Raw genomic sequence first — 19,897 nt, 5'->3', positions numbered from 1 at the left:
CTTCCTGGCTGCCATGAGGTGAGCAACTTGGTTCTACAACATACTGTCCTCCATGATGTTCTGCCTCACCACGGTCTCTCTGAAATGGGAGCCAACCAGTCATAGGTGCAAATTCCTGAAACCGTGAGCTGAATGAGCCTTTGCTCTTTGGAAGTTGATTGACCTCAGGTATTTTATCATAGCTAGCGCTAGAAAAAGCTAATCTGCATTATTAGTTAAGTACAGAGAGCTCCACCACGGCAATCATTGGAGCTGGGCCCATGGTGGATTTCTTTAATGGGAGCAGAGGACAGAGGCCTGTGTAAGCAACAACTTTGTTGATGATGGAAACAGGAGCCTGAGCTCTACATGAGTGACTAGAAAGGTCAGGAGGGCTGCCCCTCCCCGGCCCCCACTGGGGTGGGACCTTTTGGTGACACAGTTGTTTGGGGGCTACCCATAGTCCTGTAAGTGATCCCTCACTTATGCCTCCATGAGTTAGTCCAATACATTCATGGTTTCACCAAGCTGGACTTGGATGGGCTCATTCCTTTGTCCTCTCAGCGGTACCCTACGTGGGTGGGGTGAACAGATGTTCATGTCTCCTCAGCAAAGTAGCATGAAACCCGGCAAGGAGGCTCTCCAGGTAACATCCAGCCAGCGGCCACCTGAGCACTCACTGCCACTGAGACAGTGACAGGAACCGATAACGCTGTCTCTTTTTGTTTAACTGTTGCCTCAGAAAACGCAACAGAAAAAGCCTCTTAAAACCAGGGCGTGGAATGAATCGACACAGCACAGGAGGTCTCTGCTGCCCCCTGCTGCTGGGCTCCCAGAGAGCCCCACTACCTTTACAAATAGGCTGTTCTAATTCAGCAACTTGATTCTGTGAGACTGGGTTTGTAGAAAAATACTTCAAGTCCAGTGAGACCTGGGCACGATGAAAATTTTAAATTATTCCAGTTCGATAGACTGAAAACTTATCTCACAGTTGTGTTAAAATGCATTTAAAATATTCCGAGCGAGCCTCTGTACATTTTAATGATGTAATTTAATTTTTTTCCCCAGTGATCTGCCAATTCTTTACGTCTATTCATTTGTAAGTTTTTGCTGTGCATGTTTTTTTTTATCACTCATGCGTTCTCTTTTATGTGGTCGGATCTGTCAGGCTTTCCTGCATGGCGTCTGGGTGTCAGTCCTGTTTGGAAGACCTCCTCAGAATCTGCACACACCTTAACCTAGTGATTTCATGTTGCTGCTTTTTAATGTTTAAAATAGTAATAAATCTGGACTTTACATGCACTGTAAGGTAGAAAACATGACTCTGTTCTTTATTTTTAAAGTGACTCACATAGAAGTCTTTACTTAAACCCTCCATTTTACTGTTTATTTGAAATGTATTTTTGCTTTCATGATGACACCCTTCCTGGTCTGTTTCTGGACTATGTGCTGCTTTATTGATCTTTCAGTTTGTTCCTGAATCCTGTAATGATTATGATGTTTAATGTAGTGCCTATATGTTTAGCTACTAGAGCTAGAAGTTCAGCGTCAGGGCTGAAGAGGGTTGGGTCCACTCCTCGTTACTGGTTTGTATACATGCCTTCTTCCATATTTCTAGATAAACCTTAAAATCAAAATTTCCAAAACTCTTGTCAGCATTATTGGTTGGAAATATATTTAATATCTACATTACTTATGAGAAAATTGTTATCTTTATATGCTATATTTTTCTAGCTATGAACTCTGTTTCTTTTTATTCAAATATAATTTCTTTGAAAAAGTTTATCAGCAGTTTAAAAGTTCATTTTACACAAGCACTGCATTTTTTTCCCCTGATTTTATTTCTGGGGATTTAGTTTTGGTTGGTTATCGTCAATAGCGTTTTCTGACTGCTGTGTATGAATATAATTCCATAGCTGAACCTTTCTTAAAAGACTACAGTAGCAACTTGAGATTCAAAGTTAAAACCAGGTCAAAAGACAGCTGCAGCCCCATTTGGCTGTTCTATTGGTGGTGTTTTTTACTCTTTTACTCTTTCAGGGAGGGGGGTCCACCACCCGGCTCCCGAATAAATCACACACAGAGAGACTTATTATTACTTATAAATACCCGGCCTTAGCTTGGCTTAGCTTTAACTTACCCCGTCTACCTTTTGCCTCTGAACTTTTACCATTCTATTACTGCATACCTTTCTTTGTGGCTTGCTGGGTGGCTGGGGATGTCTCCTTCTCTGGCTCTAGATCTCTCCTCCCAGATTTCTCCCTCTATATAGTCTCTCTGCCTGCCAGCCCCACCTATCCTTTCTCCTCCCTTGCTATTGGCCAGTTCTTTATTAGACCATCAGGTGTTTTACACAGGCACAGTAACACAGCTTCACAGAGTTAAACAAATGCAACATAAACAAAAGTAACACACCTTAAAACAATATTCTACCACGTTCTGTTCATTGAGAAAGTGTACTGACCTTAAATGACTGCATCCCCTGTGGCATGGTCAAAGGAAAGTCTTCCAGAACTTGTAAGAGTTTCTTGGAGATGTCAGGGTATCCACGGGGATCCTGGAATACAGATGTGTAGTTTATTTAATGGAAAGTACTTCTTATGGAGATTTAGTTGAGATACAGGATTTTCAATGTTTGTTCCTGCACGGTCTTCTGACTTTTGTTTTTATTGCTCTGGGGAAGTTTGAGTGAACTTAAGGAGAACTTCAGGTTTCATTCAGTATGGTCCTCAGAAACGTAGCTCACAAACAGAACTATGGTAAGGTCAGCACATGGTGTTCCCTTAAGCTTCCCAGAGGCTGGAGAAGCATCTAGAACAAACTCTCTTCCCCGGGGCATCCTAAGGACAAACACAACTTTACCCTCATCTTTAACTGCTGCAACACGTCTAAGTAAAATTTGAAGAGGAAGCTGATGGTCAGTGTCCGTCGGTAGTCCACCATCCCTCCAGGGGCTGATGCTGGCAGGGAGACTTCTTCCAGAACCAACCGGCAAGCTTCATTCAACATCCCTTCATCCCAACACCTGGGCACATGGAAAGGAATGTAACCAGTTCAGTTTGGGCAGGGCCAAACAAGCATTTAATACTTACCTGCTGTGGAATATTATTTTAACTACGGAAAGATGTGTTACATTTGTTTATGCTGTGGAATATTACTTTAACTGTGTAAAGGTGTGTTACTTTTGCTTAGGCTGCATTTGTTTAATGATGTAAGGATGTGTGCTTAATTACGTAAATATGTTGCATCTGTTTCACCTGGCCTGCCTAAGGCACCCGATTGGTCTAATAAAGAGCTGAATGGCCAATAGCTAGGCAGAGAAAGGATAGGCGGGGCTGGCGGGCAGAGAGAATAAATAGGAGGAGACAGCTAGGCTCAAGAGAAAGAAGGAACGAGAGGAGAGAATGAGGGAGGGGCCGGAATCCAGGCAGCCGCCAGCCGGCAGACCCGAGAAGCAGTGAAAGTTAGATAAACAGAAGTAAGAAAGGAGAAAAGCTCCGAGGCAAAAGATAGATAACGACGAACAGGTTAATTTGAGTTAGAAGAGCTAGCCAGAAATGTGCCTAAGCCAGGACGAGCATTCAAAACTAAGAATAGGTCTCTGCGTCACGATTTGGGAACTGGTTGGTGGCCCCCAAGAAAAAGCCTGGTACAGTTACCAAAGGAACCCTAAAATATAAACAAAGGTTGCTCAGATTTACTTTCTCACACAGGAAGAGCATAGCACACACCAACGCCGTCTTCGCGCGCGCGTGCTGTTTTCTTGCGCTTGCTCCAAAGTGCTCTAGGCCACAGAGAGAAGGCACAGTTCCTGCCCTTTGACAATCACATCAGTTGCCACTATTCAAAGGACAGCGACTTATCTGGGAAGAGCAAGCGTCTGTAAGTCACCTTCCGATCAGCCGCCGGCAGGATTTATTTGCGCCGACTGTGGTCGCACCGACGCCTCCGTATAAGATGCTCAAGTCCGCAATGGTGCCTCCTGTGTCCTCGTTGAAAACAACTCTCATTCCGGCGTTCACTGTCGCAAGGGCATTTTGCTGACGTGGGGCCTGTCGGAAAGCTGACACAAACTCCCACTGGAAAATGAGAAGAATGGCCGTTTATTTTGAAAGGTTTCAAATCTATAGCAGTCTTAGAGCAGAACTGTAAATAAATACATATCCTTCACTTAGATTCATGGATTCACCAGTGACTAATCACATGTGTCTACCCTTAAGCTTAAGACACACACACACACACTCAACCTTTGTTGAAATGAATCATTGACACCAGGATGATTCCTCACTAAATATGTCTATATGTAACTCCTAAAATACAAGGGCTTTCCCCTCTACAGCTCCATGTCAACAGCATTATTAACAGCAAGCCTTATTAGCAGGTAATGATATGAGCTATTATCTGACATACATATGTTCACATTCACATTTCTACGTGCGTGCAGGTAGGACCCCCACCCTGCCTTGGGTGGTGAAGGTGGCATGGTCACAACCCCCTTGGTTCCTTTGTTCTGAGGGAGTACTGTGCTTTGTTCTTCCATGATACTGAACTTGGGGAACCACAGACTGTGGACTGTCCCTAACTAGGTTTATCTGATTCTCTCTTCATGAACTGATTTAGGTTGAACTTTGTGGGGGGTGACAGGAACACAATGTGGCTGATGGAGTATGGGATGTGCTTTTCTTTTTAACTTCTGCGTCCTCCTACTCACTACAGATAATCTCACTAAGACACGTGAACCCTGGAATAGTCTCCGTGCTTAGAGCACCGTTTCTCTTCTCCTTTGGCAAAACTCGTTTTGAAGTCATAGCGTCTTTGAAGCTAGCCCATGAGGTTCTGAACGTTAAGATCTGCTGCTCAATCAGCAGCAGCGAATCTCTAATTTTATTGTTCTAATTTATTCGGCCACATCTCTGAACTTTAGCTAAAACTGTAATCTGTTTTACGCCCTGGCAGAGAGAAGATATCTACTCATGTTTTGGGTAAGTGAAAGTGACTCTCAGTCTGTCCTTGGCATTCCATCTGCTCAGAAGCCCCTCAACGAATGGTGAGTGAATGAATGACGCTGTGGGCAAGTGTCAATGAAATGAGTATGCTTGGCAGTGACCGACTGCTTTCCCTTTTCCGTTTGAACTGCTCTCAAAAACAAAACCCGAGACACTACAGCAACAAACATTTGCCCAAGCTTCTGGATAGCAAACAGATATTGTTATTGAACGGAAAGTGTGTCAAAGCTGTATCTCTCCATCAGTGACCACGTGAAAGCCTGATATGCTGAGAGCATCCTCATATAAGCGGAGCTCACTGGCACATCATGCACGTCTCTGTAATTATCAATAATTGAAAGAAAACATTAATCTGGTACAGTAAGGCCAAATGATTTTAAGGTGACTCTTCTACTTAGCTCTTTTGAGGCTGGTGACGGCTTGGGCTCCTGTTTCCACCAACCTTTCACCACAAATCTTGGTTGAAATGATAAAACCTCCTTGGAGTGCCATCTCCTCACCTATCCCTTGAGGACATCCGTCCTTTTCACTGAACTGCTCTGTGGATCCAAGTGTCCTGAGCCTGAGAGCTAGGTGAGGAAAGAGTACAATGTCCTGATGCTGCAAGACATTGTTGAAGGAGCTAGTTACATCTGGAATTATCTGTACCTCTGCAAGCATAAGGCGTTTGCTACAAATTCTGTGCTTCTCTATGCCAAGGCTAATTCAGGGTAAAGACCATAGATGATATTGGATACTGTAACCCTGTGACCTCATACCTTCCCAGAGAGGGGCATGAAAACAGAGATGAGCACTTGGTCTGGCTTCAGGCTTGCATCTGGTAGTCCGGCAAGAAAGCGATCATCCAGAGGGATTTGCTGGGCTCCTTCTGCCAAAGCAAAAGCATTTCATCAAAGGCCTATACCACTGTAGATCTTTTCTTGATAATATCCGGTGGTATTCCTATTCTAACAACAAGTTCCAAGCCGGGTGGTGGTGGCACATGCTTTTAATCCCAGCACTCAGCAGGCAGAGGCAGGTGGATCTCTATGAGTTCAAGACCAGCCTGGTCTTCTACAGAGTGAGTTCCAGGATAGCCAAGGCAACACAGAAAAACCATGTCTCAAAAAAAAAAATTCCAAAGTGGAAATTAAATGGAAAAATAGCTACCCACAACATCATGCAACCCCATGATCTGAGTCTCACCTGGGAAACACAGCCTTCTCCCTGTAGTGGCAGGGTCATCCAGTGTGTGGGAAATACTGCCTAGCTCACAGTGTGAGACTTATGGGGGAGAACATCCTGAATCAGTGTGTATATGTGGCCACAGAGCCAGATAATGTATGTGAGGTGGGCAGAGCATGCATGAATGAGCAAGGGTGAGGACCTCAAATGTCTGAAGGCATATGATGAACATGGGGACATCACTTGTGAGGACAGGGATATTAGTAGATGAAATATGGATAATGGTAGTCATGTCCCTCAACACATGAAACAACCATAAACTCATGTGATTATTTCAAACCCAAATCCTAAAACATAGACCCAGAAATAAACATTACACATCTAGAGAAAGTCACCTGGGGAAGGTGACATATTTATTTCCTGTGACATTTTGGGAACTCTTGGGGGGGGGGGTGGTCTTCCTGAGCCTGGGTGAGGATGAATCTTTGTCCTTTGAAGGTGGGTGTGATCTGTGCCCAGAGGTAACAGACATTCTGGAGCAGGATTGATGGAAAGGGTGTTGGCTCAAATTAACAAATACACTTTCTGATCAAAAGTCAAGTGAAAATAGACTGATTTTTCTTGTGTAATGTGTGACTCAGGAAGAGCTTTCTTTGTCTCACCACACGGGGACTACTTCCCTGTCCTGTCCTGTCCTGTCCTGTCCTGTCCTGTCCTGCTAGAACCTCTCCTTCAAATAAGTTTATTCGACAAGGTGAGCGTTAATGATGATTTGCTTAGTAGCTCTTGACATCATGAAGGGTAAGCATGTGATAGTCATGGATCCTCTTCTGTGGATTCTGCAATAGAATTTCCCAGGACAGGACCCATGTGGCACTGGTGGTCCAACCCAATGGTAGAGTGTTTGCTTAGCATACTCAAGGCCCTGAGTTTGATCTAACACACACACACACACACACACACACACACACACTGCACACACACACACGCATGCAGTGCCCGCGATGTTATGAACTAGTAAGAAAGATACCTTTGGCTTCTGACCTAGTCCCTGACAGGAGTACTAGAGCCCCAGGCAGGAGCGCTAGGAGACTGTCATCAGTGTTTGCCTTTCGGTTCTGTTTGCTGATACAGAACTCTTAGGCCTGTGCGATTTCCTGAGAGGTAAGAGCATCTGACATCTAAACTCCCTGGGATTTCCTGCATGAGGGAAGCATCTTTCTCACTGATGAAGTGACTCTTAGTGGGTACTTGAATGGCCTCAAGATGGGAGCTGGTTGCCAGGGGAACCAACCATGTGATGGGAGGATTGATACTTTAACAAACACCAGTTGGGTCCTCAACCACATCTACCATGATGTGGTTCTAAAGACTGGGTCCAGATGGTGGAACATGTGGAGGTGTCCGGACCGTGGTCAGCTTGGAGAGAATTTAGCAGCTCTGTGTCCTTTCCATGAGTGTCGCCCTGTGATGTCTTCACCCAGGGCTTACCAGTAACCTTTGACATATATAATATCCCATATAGTAAATGGGCAAACGCAGTTGTGGCAGTTTGAAAGAAAATGGCCCCCAGCACTACTGGGAGGTGTGGCTTTGTTGGAGTAGGTGTGGACTTGTTGAAGGAAGTGTGTCACTGTGGGGGCGGGCTTTGAGGTCTCTTTTGCTCAAGTTTCACTCAGTTTGACCGACAGTCCACTTCCTGTTGCCTTTTGATTGAGATGTAGCCAGCACCCTGTCTGCCTGCACACCACCATGCTCCCCACCATGATGGTAATGGACTGAACCTCTGAACTGTAAGCCACTACCTCAATTAAAATGTTTTCCTTTGTAAGAGTTGCTGTGGTCATGATGTCTCTTCACAGAAACCCTAAGATGACAATAAAGTGCTTGCCTGAGTTTTGGGAGCCAATGTAGCAAAATAATAGAACCAAAGGGTGGGGTCATGGAAACCCTGATTTTGGTCAGAAGTTCCAGAGACCCAATTTGTGGTTGGGATCTGAAGTGAGGACAGTCTTGTAATATGAGTCCTCATCATGTGGAATGTGAGTCTAAGTCAAGGTAGACTCAGAATCAAGGTGTTCCTAAAGGGTCGTCTCTTATTGACTATAGATCTTATCAGGTTGACAATTAATAATACCTAACACAGTTAGAGAGTAAATCAAGTGGAGATGGATCTATTGACAATTCTCAATTGCTGGAAGTGTGTCATGTTGCTGTCTTCCTGATGTGTGTGCATCTAGGTCTTCCCACAACAAAATGAGACATCAGCACCCTGTCAAATGGTATGAACGATGAGTTCCTGTCACCCCACATCTCTGTGCTCAGTGTCTGGAGGACTCATCTGTGCCTGGAAGGGAACTCGGTAACTCACCTGTTGACGCAACATTGAGGATGCATTTGCCTACACCCAAAATAGGGTTGAGGTCAGAGGTCGGCAGTCTGCTGATAATATGACCACCTAAGGACTAAAAGAAATACTAATAAGCAACCCAGAGCTTTTGTTGTGAATTAGACAGAGGAGGACATTCTTTTCAGGATAATTCAGCCATTAGAATAAAACGTGCCAGTATGGCTCCAGGTTTTCTTGCAAATTCGGAAATGTTTAAAGCAATGACTTATCTTTTTATTTTAATTATTTACAAAAAGAAAGGAAGAAGTAAAGAAAGAAAGAGGGAAGACCGTGAAAACCACCTCCGTTAGGAAGGCGCTCAAGCTATGATTTATGCATGAGGTCACCATGCTGTAGTTAATGCATTGTGGCTTGCATGACAGCAGACAGGAAATAGTTAAACAAAGCCACACAGATTGCTTGTAAGTATTGGTGGGAGGGTGGGGCTATGAGTGTGGGGGCCAGAGAAGGGGGCAAGGTGTGTTTGAGGTGATGAAGTTGTTGAGGTCTCGAGTATTGGAAGGAGGGGACCAGCTAGCGTCAGAGACAAGTGACATCTGCAGGGTAGAAAAAATGTGTCTCCTTCCAGCCAAGCCTTATGGATCCCTTCCTGGATGGCAGGATAATGAGAGATTCTGGTGAGAGGTATGGCATGGGAAATGTGGCCTGGGGGTAGACTCCTGTGCTCTGAGCAATCTACCTCCCAGGAAAAACCACTACTGTGTGGCTCTCATTCACATCTGTGACCAGGTTAATTATTTTCAACAAACCCATCTTTATAAGGTAACAAATCCAAAAACCTCTTTGGGGGCTTTTAAAGACAGAAGCTTCTGGATTGAATAGACAAATCCTCAACAGAAAATCACAGACAGTGTAAAATCATGGGGGGAATGAACCAGGAGATGTCATCCCTGCATTTAACCTGGCCATTTAAGTGGCTTACTCTGCAGGGGTCTGAAGTAGGTAACCTCTCATTCAGCCAAACAGGTGGTTACAGCCGGAAACAGAAATAGTGACTAAGGTCATCTTTCCTCCTTAAAGAACCCCACCCAGAGGAAGGTGCAGAGAACCTACAGCCATGTTCCTGATCTGCTGCCCAGCCAGGGTCTTCAGATGCTTCAGGAGAGCACGGTACATCTGTGTCCTCTCCTTGGGGAGCCTGGAGACCACATCCGCCAAGATGTCCTTTACCTGGGTCAGGCTGAGGCCAGAGCCCAGTGTCAGCCCTGAAAGTGAGATGGCTTTGTTAATATTCTGTAAGCTTGGAAATGATGGAGAGAGTCGGGGGGAAGATGGCCAGAGTTATGATGCTGCCTTTTTCACTCATGAGTATTCCCCGTGTTCATTAGACAATCTTACAAACACAAGGAGAAACAAGAGCAGAAACAGTACATGACCCCTGGAGAGAAACCAAAACCTTCAGGGCAGTTCACAGCTCTCTGCTATCAGGACATCCCTCACCTGGGGCCAGGTGGCTCTCTGTCGCCTCTCCTACTCCGCCTCTCTGCCCCAGTATCAGGTACGGTTTTCTGTCTTGGGTGTTTATCCGTGAGGTCCCAACTTCTCAACCAGATGCCGCCTGTGGTGGTATTGTGTTCCCCAAAATATTGTGCATCCTAATAAACTTATCTGGGGCCAGAGAATGGAACAGCCACTAGATACAGAGGCTAGAAAATGGTGGCACACATGCCTTTAATCCTAGTATTCCAGAGACAGAAATCCCTCTGAATTTCTGTGAGTTCAAGGCCACATTGGAAACAGCCAGGTATGGTGACATATGCCTTTAATCCCAAGAAGTGAGCCTTTAATCCCAGGGAGTGATGGCAGAAAGCAGAAAGGTATATAAGGCATGAAGACCAGGAACTAGAAGCATTTGACTGGCTAAGCTTTCAGGCTTTCAAGCAGCAGTTCAGCTGAGATTCATTCTGGATGAGGACTCAGAGGCTTCCAGTCTGAGGAAACAGGACCAGCTGAGGAACTGGCAAGGTGAGGTAGCTGTGGCTTGTTCTGCTTCTCTGATCTTCCAGCATTCACCCCAATACCTGGCCTCAGGTTTGATCTTATTAATAAGACTGCCCTGTTACCTGCCTCTCTAACACCATGTGTCTCTCTTGTGCAGCGCTGGCCATAGCTGTAATCTTTCATGTAGTTTGTGTGACGTCTGCCTTCACCACCTGATGATAAGCTTCATCACACAGGGTCAAGACCTGCTTTAGACCACTGTATCTCCGATGTCTTGCACAACCCTTGTTTTCCTGGTTTACTTCAAACCCTTCCCATTTAAAAGTTGAACTTGAATCCCATTCCTTTGCCTATTTGCTCCCTCTCATTTTTTTCTCACATTTTGTGTGTGTATGCATGTTTGCATCTGTGCTGGCATATGTGTGCAACATGCATTCATGTAGAGGCCCAGGGTGGATTTTAGGAATGTCTTCTGTCAGTCTTCCTCCTTATTCATTGAGGCAGGGTCTCTCAATCAAACTCAGAGCTTGCTGATATAGATAGTCCTGGTAGCCACCTTGCTCTGGGGATCGTCTGTCTCTGCCTTCCAAAGCTGGATTGACAGGCAGCCTGTCTCATCCACTCAGCATTTATGTTTCTGGTAATCCAAACTCTGGTCCTCAGGCTTGTGTGACAAGTGTCTCAACCACTGAGCTGTCTCCCCCGCCCTGTTTTTCTCATTTCTATTATTTACTACTAAACCTGTATTTGTTTTTATATGACCAGTGTTCTAATCATTCTCTAGTTGAACCATTATCCTGAAAGACACTATGAATAAATACTGACCTGCTTCATTCATTAACTGTTTCTAAGCACCTACTGTGTGCAACATCTTGGACAAAGAATACAGATAAGGTCTCCTCTTAAGTCAGTGTTCAATAGGGAGAGAGATAACTAGGCAAATAATAAATAATGTAATTTTAGCTATGATACGTGATAAAGGAAGATGTGGAAAGAGGTGTTCGCAAACACCTCCTGGTGACGCTTCTGGTCCTTGTGAAGTGTCTCCTGCCAGCAGCCATGCTCGGAAAATCTCGTCAGGAAACCAGAAATGTGCAGCTGGTGCATCTCTGTTTTGTACATTACATCATGTTTCACTCTATGTCGGAGTCACCCACCTTCCATAGGAAAAAAATTGTAATTTGTAACTGCTTACATGTCTAAGAATGCAAATGTTTTAGAGTCTGTTTTATCAGCACACACTCAGCAGGGGGAGCTCATGATTTAGTTTTGGCAAGCTGAATAAAAGGGCTGTAGTAAGAAGAACCTGCAGGAAGCCAGGTCTTGCAGGACAAAGCTTGCCTGCCTCATTTGAGAAAGGAAGGCTTGCCTGCCTCATGGTGTGAATGGGTGTGGCTGGCGCTTCATCTCAGGGCAGAATACCGGTCAGTAAGGTTTTGTTTGTCCAACAGGTTAACTGAGAACAAACAGCCCAGCTCAAGAGGCCAAAGATTCATCTAGAAAGGCAGTATTTGTTCACCTAGCCACCTCTCTGTGGCTTTTCATCCCTCGTTGACCTCAGGATGCCAACTTACTTGACCTCTCTTCACTGGGCTGTGATTTATCATTGACTAAACAGAGACCTCTGCCATCGGAGATTACAAAGCACGGATTTATTTACAACTCAGTGGATGTTGAAAGAGTGCTTACTCCACGAGGATCTGTTCATTGGCAAGATGAAGACCGGGAGAAATAATTAAGTCCTCAGAGTCAGAGCTGTGATGTGACTGAGCGGCACCGAAGCCATCGGTGAAGACAGCAACCCTGACAGACTGGTGTGTGTGCCTGTGTGTGTGTGTGTGACAGACTGGTGTGTGTGCCTGTGTGTGTGGTCCGCAGTTTCCCAGCTGCTCCAAGGACAAGGCCTGCTGGGAACACGTGGGTTAGATAGACAGGAGTTCCCTCAGCGCGACACATGCTTTCCTGCACTAACTGCTTCTACAAGATGAAAAGCAGCGTGTGTGTGTGTGTGTGTGTGTGTGTGTGTGTGTGTGTGTGTGTGTGTGTGACAGAGAGAGAGACAGAGAGAGAGACAGAGAGAGAGAGAGACAGAGAGAGACAGAGAGAGACAGAGAGAGAGCTACTTTGTAGCCCAGGGGGCTGTCGTGGAATTCACTATATAGCCCAGGCTGGCCTCAACTTCATGGAAACACTCCCACTTCAGTCTCTCAGATGCTGAAATTACAGACATGAGCTACCAAGCCTGGCTCAAAAAGCAACATTTTAAAAAAAAATCCTTTCTCTCCTTAAACATATTTGTGAATAGAAAACGCACAGGTGTAGAGAAGAACACGGACACATATGTTCTCAATCCTGTGATTGTAACTTTATATCCAGTGCGTGGGAGCACTTCAATGTTTACTTACTTTTGTATTTTTCCCTCCTTTAAAAAAAAAAACCCCAGACTCTCTTTAATTAAAGTTTAAAAAGCACCAAAACTGTCATGATCCTAAAACAGCACCATTTTGAAAGCATCTCTTAGCTGTGGAAGAAGATTCCACCGAAGATGAAAGAAACTGTGAATGATGAGTGGCAGGCACAGTCATTCGATCATCCTCTGATAATTTCGTTACACATCTGCTGATTATGTCTTTGACACCTAGGGAAGAAACCATGTCTTCCTCGGGAGACTTGATTTGCCGGCTCACAGCTCTGTGTCTGGCATCAGGGGAGAAACCAAATAACTTGAAAACTAGTTAAAAAAATGACTGTTTAGAGGTGGCTTTATTCTGCTTGTGCTTCTCACAGAATCAAATTCTATGTTGTGAGAGAGTCGCATCGAGCCTTGCTGGATAGCTGTGCGGCTTTCACGGGAACCGGTTCTGCTTCCATGGAGAAAGAACAGCTGAGGGCTGCCTGGGAAAATGCTGTGCGCTACCTACCAGAGACCAGGGAACTATTTCCTCAGCTGCCAGAGAGAAGGCAACAGGGAACAGTCTCTTTGAGGAGCTGGGACCTCAGAAGTAGCAGAGTAAAGCCAGGCAGTGGTGGTGCACACCTTTAATCCCAGCACTCGGGAGGCAGAGGCAGGCGGATCTCTGTGAGTTCGAGGCCAGCCTGTTCTACAGAGCGAGTTCCAGGACAGCCAGAGCTACACAGAGAAACCCTTTCTCCAAAAACCAACCAACATTATTGAGGTCCAGTTCTCTGCAGAAAAAGTTGAATCTCAAGACAAGATGTGCAAACTTTTTTTCAGGATTTTCTAAGTTTAGAAGATGTTCTGTACAAAGGATCAGTCGTGGTTCGGCACTGCAGTGCCAAGTGTGATTTCCTCCCATCTCATGAGCCTGTGACCTCCTTAGTGTCAAACAACCTTTGCTTTCTCCAGCCAAGCCCTTGGCCGCACACGGACCTTGTGAGAACAGATGAGAACATACCTTCCTTTGTATTGGTCACGATGTGTAATTCCAAGACCCTGGCAGGAGAGATGATAATTGGGTAGGAAACTTCTTTGAACTTCATATCAAGCCCTAAAAGAGAGAAGAATGATCATAACTGAGAATAAAACCATGCATGCTGGGCCTGGTGACGCATGCCTGTAATCCTGGAGGCTCAGGAGGCAGGGAACCCAGCCAGCCTCTGCACCAAAGTTTTAAAGGGTGAAGCCGGCTGAGGATATTGCCCAGTGGTAGAGCACTTGTCTAACCTGGTGATCCCTCGGGTTCCTTCCCCAGTGCGAGGAAGAGGAGGAGAAGGAGGAGGAAGAGGAGGAGAAGGAGGAGGAGGAAGGAGAGGAGGAAGAGGAAGAGGAGGAGGAAGAGGGGAAAGGAGAGGAGGAAGAGGAGGAATAAGAGGAGGAAGAGGAAGAGGGGTAAGATGAGGAAGAAGAGGAGGAGGGGGAGGAAGAGGAGGAGGAAGAGGAGGAGGGGAGGAGGAAGAAGAGGAAGAGGAGGGGGAGGAACAAACCAGCTAGATTTCATTTAATTTCACCTTGTAAATAAAACTCTGACCTAGAACTCATTAAAATGAAGTAAACTCATGGCAAAGGAAGCCTGTTTCCCTTCTCAGAGGTCTCTCCTTACTTGGGCTGAGACCGACCGCCTATAGATTTCATCCTCTGAAACTCAGTAAGAGAAAGATCTGTTTTACTATTTGTCGGTGCCAGAAGAAACAAAACCTTAACATCTCCCTCTTCCCTGCAATCTAATCACACTCTGTAGCTGGAAAGAGAGGCCAATGTGTTGCGTAGCAAGCTGGCCATCAGCTGGGCCAAAGAAAGAAGCCTGTCGCCAGATGAGAATCTGCTTTGTGACCCAGTGCTACAGCTCTCGAGAATCTGCTTTGTGACCCAGTGCTACAGCTCTCTCCTCCTGCAGCAATTTGGGTCTCAACACAGCAGGGGGAACTGCTTCTTGGCTACCCACCGAGGGATGTGTTGCCCATCACGAGTGGAGCACTGGGGTATTTCATTTTCAGCTCCAGGAGGTCTTTTAGGGTTCCTGGGGCAATCCAGGTAGTCCTCTCTCCACAAAAAGTCAGAGCTCTCTTTTGGGGATCCTCTGCCATCCTCTGCAGTATTTAAATTCAGACAACGATGATGTCAGTGATAAAACACACATAGACGTCTTCACAGCTCACAACTGAATGGGCAGGAACGGAGGATCACAAAACAAAGGGAGGTATTTTACGTCTTAATTCATAACAAAATTAATTCCTTTGAATATTTTTCTCATCTCTTACAGCTTAAAAAAATGAAGTGGACTTTAATGAAGTCTTAACATAAACAAACAAGACTCTTACATACACAATCTTATGTCAATTTCCCAACCAAAGAAATGACTGTAAACCAAACTATCGATGATGACAGACTGTCACCAGAGACTTAAGCACACAGGGGCTGAGGGCTACGTGGTATTACCAGGCAGAGAAACATGCTGAATGTACCAGGAGACAGGAGACCCAGGTTCTAATCCCAGCCTGGCTACTGAGTACCCAGATCAATTTAGGAAAACTCTGGACCCTCTCTATGTCTGGCTTGATGTGTGTGAAAATTAAGGATGATGTGTGAATGTCATTGGGCTTCAGTGGTCACTGAAATACAGGGTAAAGCTGTTTTGCTGAACAACAAAAAGCAATACCCCCAACCACAACAAACCAGTGAAAACAGAAAACGTCAAGCTTATTGAAGCCAGTGGGACCTTCCAGTGATGTTCATGGCTTCCTAAGCAAGACAGAGAGCTTCAACGCTTCCAGTGGGTTTTTCTCACTTGTTAACAGGCAGAATTTCCTTAGGTTTTCCTCCCATCAATTTCTCTAAAACAAATGGTTGTGATAGGTAGTAATACATTAACGTGAACGAGTGTGAGATAAATATTCATGAGGATAATTTCATGCTTAGTCAAGCAGACTTTTAATTTTGGTTTCCTTCCCTTCTCTCCTCTCGTGGACTTCCTGTGCCCTCTGTTTTGATTTGATACAGGAATCATTTAATATGCTCATATTTTCTGCCTAAAATCATTTCTACCCTACTAAGTCAAATCACATTTGGCGTTATTTTACAGTGTGCAGGAAAGAAAGTGCAAGTATGGTAACGACTCATCCAGCTTTATCAAAGGAAAAAATACAACAAGGAGCCAGTCAGAGACATGGCCTGGTCAAGGTGACATGGATTGTTACCGTGAAGAAGATGTGAGCCCCAGAGCACCAGGCTCCTTGCCTGGTGCCCTCTGAAACCAAAGTTGTGGGCGTTCAGAAGAAGCATGGTTTTAACAGTCTCTGCCAGTTAATATTAAACAAGGCAACCATTTCTCAAGCAGGAATCGAATTGCTTAATTTGTTTCAAATGAACTTTGATGATATCCTTGCAAACAAATTTTATGAAAACATGCTTGCTCTTTGCTGGAGCATCCACGGGGGAAGATCTTTTGGTATAATTTCCATGTTTTAATGGATCATCTCACTGAATAATTTTGTCGTACAGGAATCCTGGCAGAAGGTTTTTGGAAACAAGCTGTCACTAAAGGTGACTGGTTAAATGAAAACTTCTTTATCACTGTAAATGTTGTATTCAGTTAAGTGTTTACGTATTGAGTGGGGAAGGATGACGGACAGAAGAGTTCCTGGGCATGTGGGAAAACTCTGATTACTGAAATGTGTCATATGCTCTCATCAGGTGAAGCCAGCACTTCTCAAAGTCGAGTCCAATCACTTCTGGCAGTCCCCCGCAGAACACACTTTAGGGGTTCCAAAGTCAAAACTGTTTTGTAATGAAGAACAATGTATATGATTTGCTTTCTTCCTTCCCATTGTTTGAGGAGTGTATGGCTGAGTGTAAAAATGCTCCATGGTGTGTGTTCTCACACCTATCTGCAGCTGTGTGCAAACCCAGCTGCTTTCTCTTAAGCCAGAGTTAGAGAGATGTACATCAATCTGAAACATTGCCACTCTTGTTACTGAATTTGGTTCCCAGCACCCACACAGCAGTGAACCATCCATAATTCCAGTTCCAGAAGATCTGATGCCCTCTTCTGGCTTCCATGGGCATCGCACACATGTGGTGTGCAGACACTACATTTAGGCAAAACACCCAGACACATAAATAAATATTTTAAAACGTTTGCTCTGGCTACTTATAAAGAAATGAATTGAATAATTAAAATATTTCCACTTGAATTTCACACACTGCATCTGTCAATAGCTATAACCCACATAACAAGAACTTGCTGGGTTGTCACTCTTATAGATGTAAGTGACACTGGAACCAAGCCAAACCAAATCAAACCAAACCAAACCAAACCAAAACCAACCAATCAAACAAACAAAAGGCCAAGAACTGTGTAGAGTGCCGGTGCTCGGTCATTCTCTTGCACAGCAAGCATGGGCTCACAACCAAGGCAGCAAAGAGACAAGCGCCCCATTGCAGGAGAATAAATATCCCATGGGGGAAGGGAGGGGACACTGCCCACACTGACAGGACTGTCCTCAGGAAGAGGCAGTTTGTCCTTTCCACATCCGGGGTGTCCAGCCTGGGGCTGGATACTTGGGGCTCTCCTAATGGAAGCTTGAGAAACAGAAAATAGAAAGGAGTCCACGGGATGCCTAGAGAAGTGATTGGACAATGTAAGGGAGACAGCTCAGAACCTCGTACAGGTGCGGAGCTGATGCCGACTGACACAGGGGCCCGGATCTGCCCTTGCCTGCTCCTAGTCTTACCCTGAAGTTCCTATGGGTCTTTATAGGTGCTGGGTACCAGAATGCATTTGCCCTGGACATGGAGTATGAGAAAGATCAGAGACAAGATGGAGCCTATCCACAGGCAAAGTCTGAAAATAAACTTTAAAAAAATGCATTCGTGACTCTGGAGGGCCACACAGTACAAAGTCACCCAGAGGAGCAAACATGGGCAGAGACACCGGTGGGGACGAGCTGATGATGGGACTGTTCACTCTCTCACGAGCACCATCAGTTAAGGCAGGGGGAGAACAAACCATTAGCTCAGGTGGGAATATAAGCTCCTGAGTTGGATCCAAGGGCTGAAATTCTTCTCTTTCATACAATTTGGTGTAAATCTGAAGAAGAAGAAGAAGAAAAAAATGTTTTAGTCTTTGTGGCAAAGGTTGGTACATGGTTCTCAGCAGCCATGTAGCGACTATCGTTTGTTTGAAAAGCCTGGACTGGGGACTAGGACATAAGGACAGTGGCCGAAGAGGGCGGAGGAGGGCAGGGGAGGGCAGAGGAGGGCAGGGGAGGGTAGGGGAGGGCAGGGGAGGGTAGGGGAGGGCAGGGGAGGGTAGGGGAGGGCACGGAAGAGGAGGGGAGGGCAGGAGAGGGGAGGGGAGGGCAGGAGAGGGTAGGGGAGGGCAGGGGAGAGTAGGGAATGGCAGAGGAGGGCAGGGAAGGGCAGGGCAGGGGAGGGGAGGGCAAGGGGAGGGCAGGGCAGGGGAGGGCAGGGGAGGGCAGGGGCTTTCAGATTGTGCCTTGCCCTAAGTTGGCTCCATTTTGAGTACAAGCACAGAGGCAGGATGACACTGTATCTTGTTTGTGCATGCAGACACCACCACCTGCCCAGCAACAAACCAGGAGGCACAGTGTGCCAGCTTATTCAGGCAAGACAAAATGCCCGCTGGGGAAGATTGGGAGCATGTGACTTATTAAAACCACATCAGAAAAGTCAGGCCCGAGAATTCATCAAATACACTAGACCAGCAAAGGGCATAACCCCTCCCCTGGGTCACCTGAAATGAAGGCTCTGTTGTGGCCCTGAGGGCCTCACTGATCTGGCCACCCCGTGTGTGTGTGTGTGTGCAACAAGACACCAACAGGCAGAGGGATCCTGATCATCCCCTGAGTTCCAGCTCATTATAGTGCCCACTGCCTGACTGGCCCTCTCCTGGGGGTGCCAAATCTGCCGCCGGTCCCTCTGCCTGGCCTCGGCTTGCCTGGAGCCCGGCTTGGCTCTGCCTCCAGTTGCTCTCTAATGGGGTTCTTAATAGCTCACCTGCAACGGCTCTTTGCGTCTGTATTAGCTGCTGTCTTTAATAAACCCACTCCCCAAGTCTGTAGCCCCTCCATTAACCCCTTTGTAGCCGTTCTATAACACACATATCTTACTGCGTGCAGTGTGTGATTTGAGAGTTGACATGACTAGTTGAGACTGGAATGAAAGTATCTGCTATTGCTGGGAGTCACACCACCAAGAGAAAAGGGATTCCTTGTCAAGTCACAGCGGTCGGAGCTGACACCGTGCAGTGTGCCCTGATTTATATCTTACTGGTATGGGAAACTGCTATGGGATGATCTGTATGTCAAGTGTGTTGCTGATTGGTCAATAAATAAATCACTGATTGGCCAGTGGCCAGGCAGGAAGTGTAGGCAGGACAAGGAGGAGAATAAAGCTGGGAAGTGGAAGGCTGAGTCAGAGAGACACTGCTAGCCGCCATGATGACAAACAGCATGTGAAGATGCCGGTAAGCCACGAGCCATGTGGCAAGGTATAGGTTAATGGAAATGGATTAATTTAAGCTGTAAGAACAGTTAGCAAGAAGCCTGCCACAGCCATACAGTTTGTAACCAATATAAGTCTCTGTGTTTACTTGGTTGGGTCTGAGCGGCTGTGGGACTGGCAGGTGAGAGAGATTTGTCCTGACTGTGGGTCAGGCAGGAAAACTCTAGCTACAGGAAACAACAAATGCAGCTTCAAGAAGTCTATCCCCATCTGCCCCCAGGTTATTGGCCACCCAGTCCCTAATCTGGCCCTCTCTCGCCAAGTCCCTCCCACAGGGTGTAAAAAGATCCCAGAGTTAGGGAACATTCCACCTGTAGCCAGCACCCCACTGCCTGCTAGCCACAGGCTTTTGGCACCATGACCTCAGGATTCTTCCACCCAGAAGCCCCCTGTCCACTTTCCAGGACCCCTGCA

The 19,897-nt window shown here is 45.9% G+C and overlaps 1 protein-coding gene across 2 annotated transcripts in view; it reads right to left on the bottom strand.

The window, feature by feature from the left end:
• The window catches only part of LOC128117541 (aldehyde oxidase 3), a 91,821-nt gene that overhangs the window by 52,907 nt on the left and 19,017 nt on the right, over positions 1 to 19,897 (bottom strand). For both annotated transcript variants that reach the window (XM_052749506.1, XM_052749507.1), the window contains exons 8-16: positions 17,967 to 18,047; positions 14,904 to 15,048; positions 13,917 to 14,009; positions 9,613 to 9,764; positions 8,521 to 8,614; positions 5,744 to 5,853; positions 3,871 to 4,058; positions 2,842 to 3,004; positions 2,444 to 2,536 (exon numbers count right to left, since the gene is read on the bottom strand). In XM_052749506.1, the coding sequence (XP_052605466.1) occupies positions 2,444 to 2,536; positions 2,842 to 3,004; positions 3,871 to 4,058; positions 5,744 to 5,853; positions 8,521 to 8,614; positions 9,613 to 9,764; positions 13,917 to 14,009; positions 14,904 to 15,048; positions 17,967 to 18,047 (1,119 nt within the window). The remainder of the gene's footprint in view (positions 1 to 2,443; positions 2,537 to 2,841; positions 3,005 to 3,870; positions 4,059 to 5,743; positions 5,854 to 8,520; positions 8,615 to 9,612; positions 9,765 to 13,916; positions 14,010 to 14,903; positions 15,049 to 17,966; positions 18,048 to 19,897) is intronic.

Source organism: Peromyscus californicus, unplaced genomic scaffold (genome assembly GCF_007827085.1).
Source record: "Peromyscus californicus insignis strain IS unplaced genomic scaffold, ASM782708v3 Scaffold_21__1_contigs__length_65335640, whole genome shotgun sequence".
Classification (NCBI taxonomy): Eukaryota; Metazoa; Chordata; class Mammalia; order Rodentia; family Cricetidae; genus Peromyscus; species Peromyscus californicus.
The sequence above is the reverse complement of the archived record's forward strand: the minus strand, read 5'-3'. Positions and strand labels throughout refer to the sequence as shown.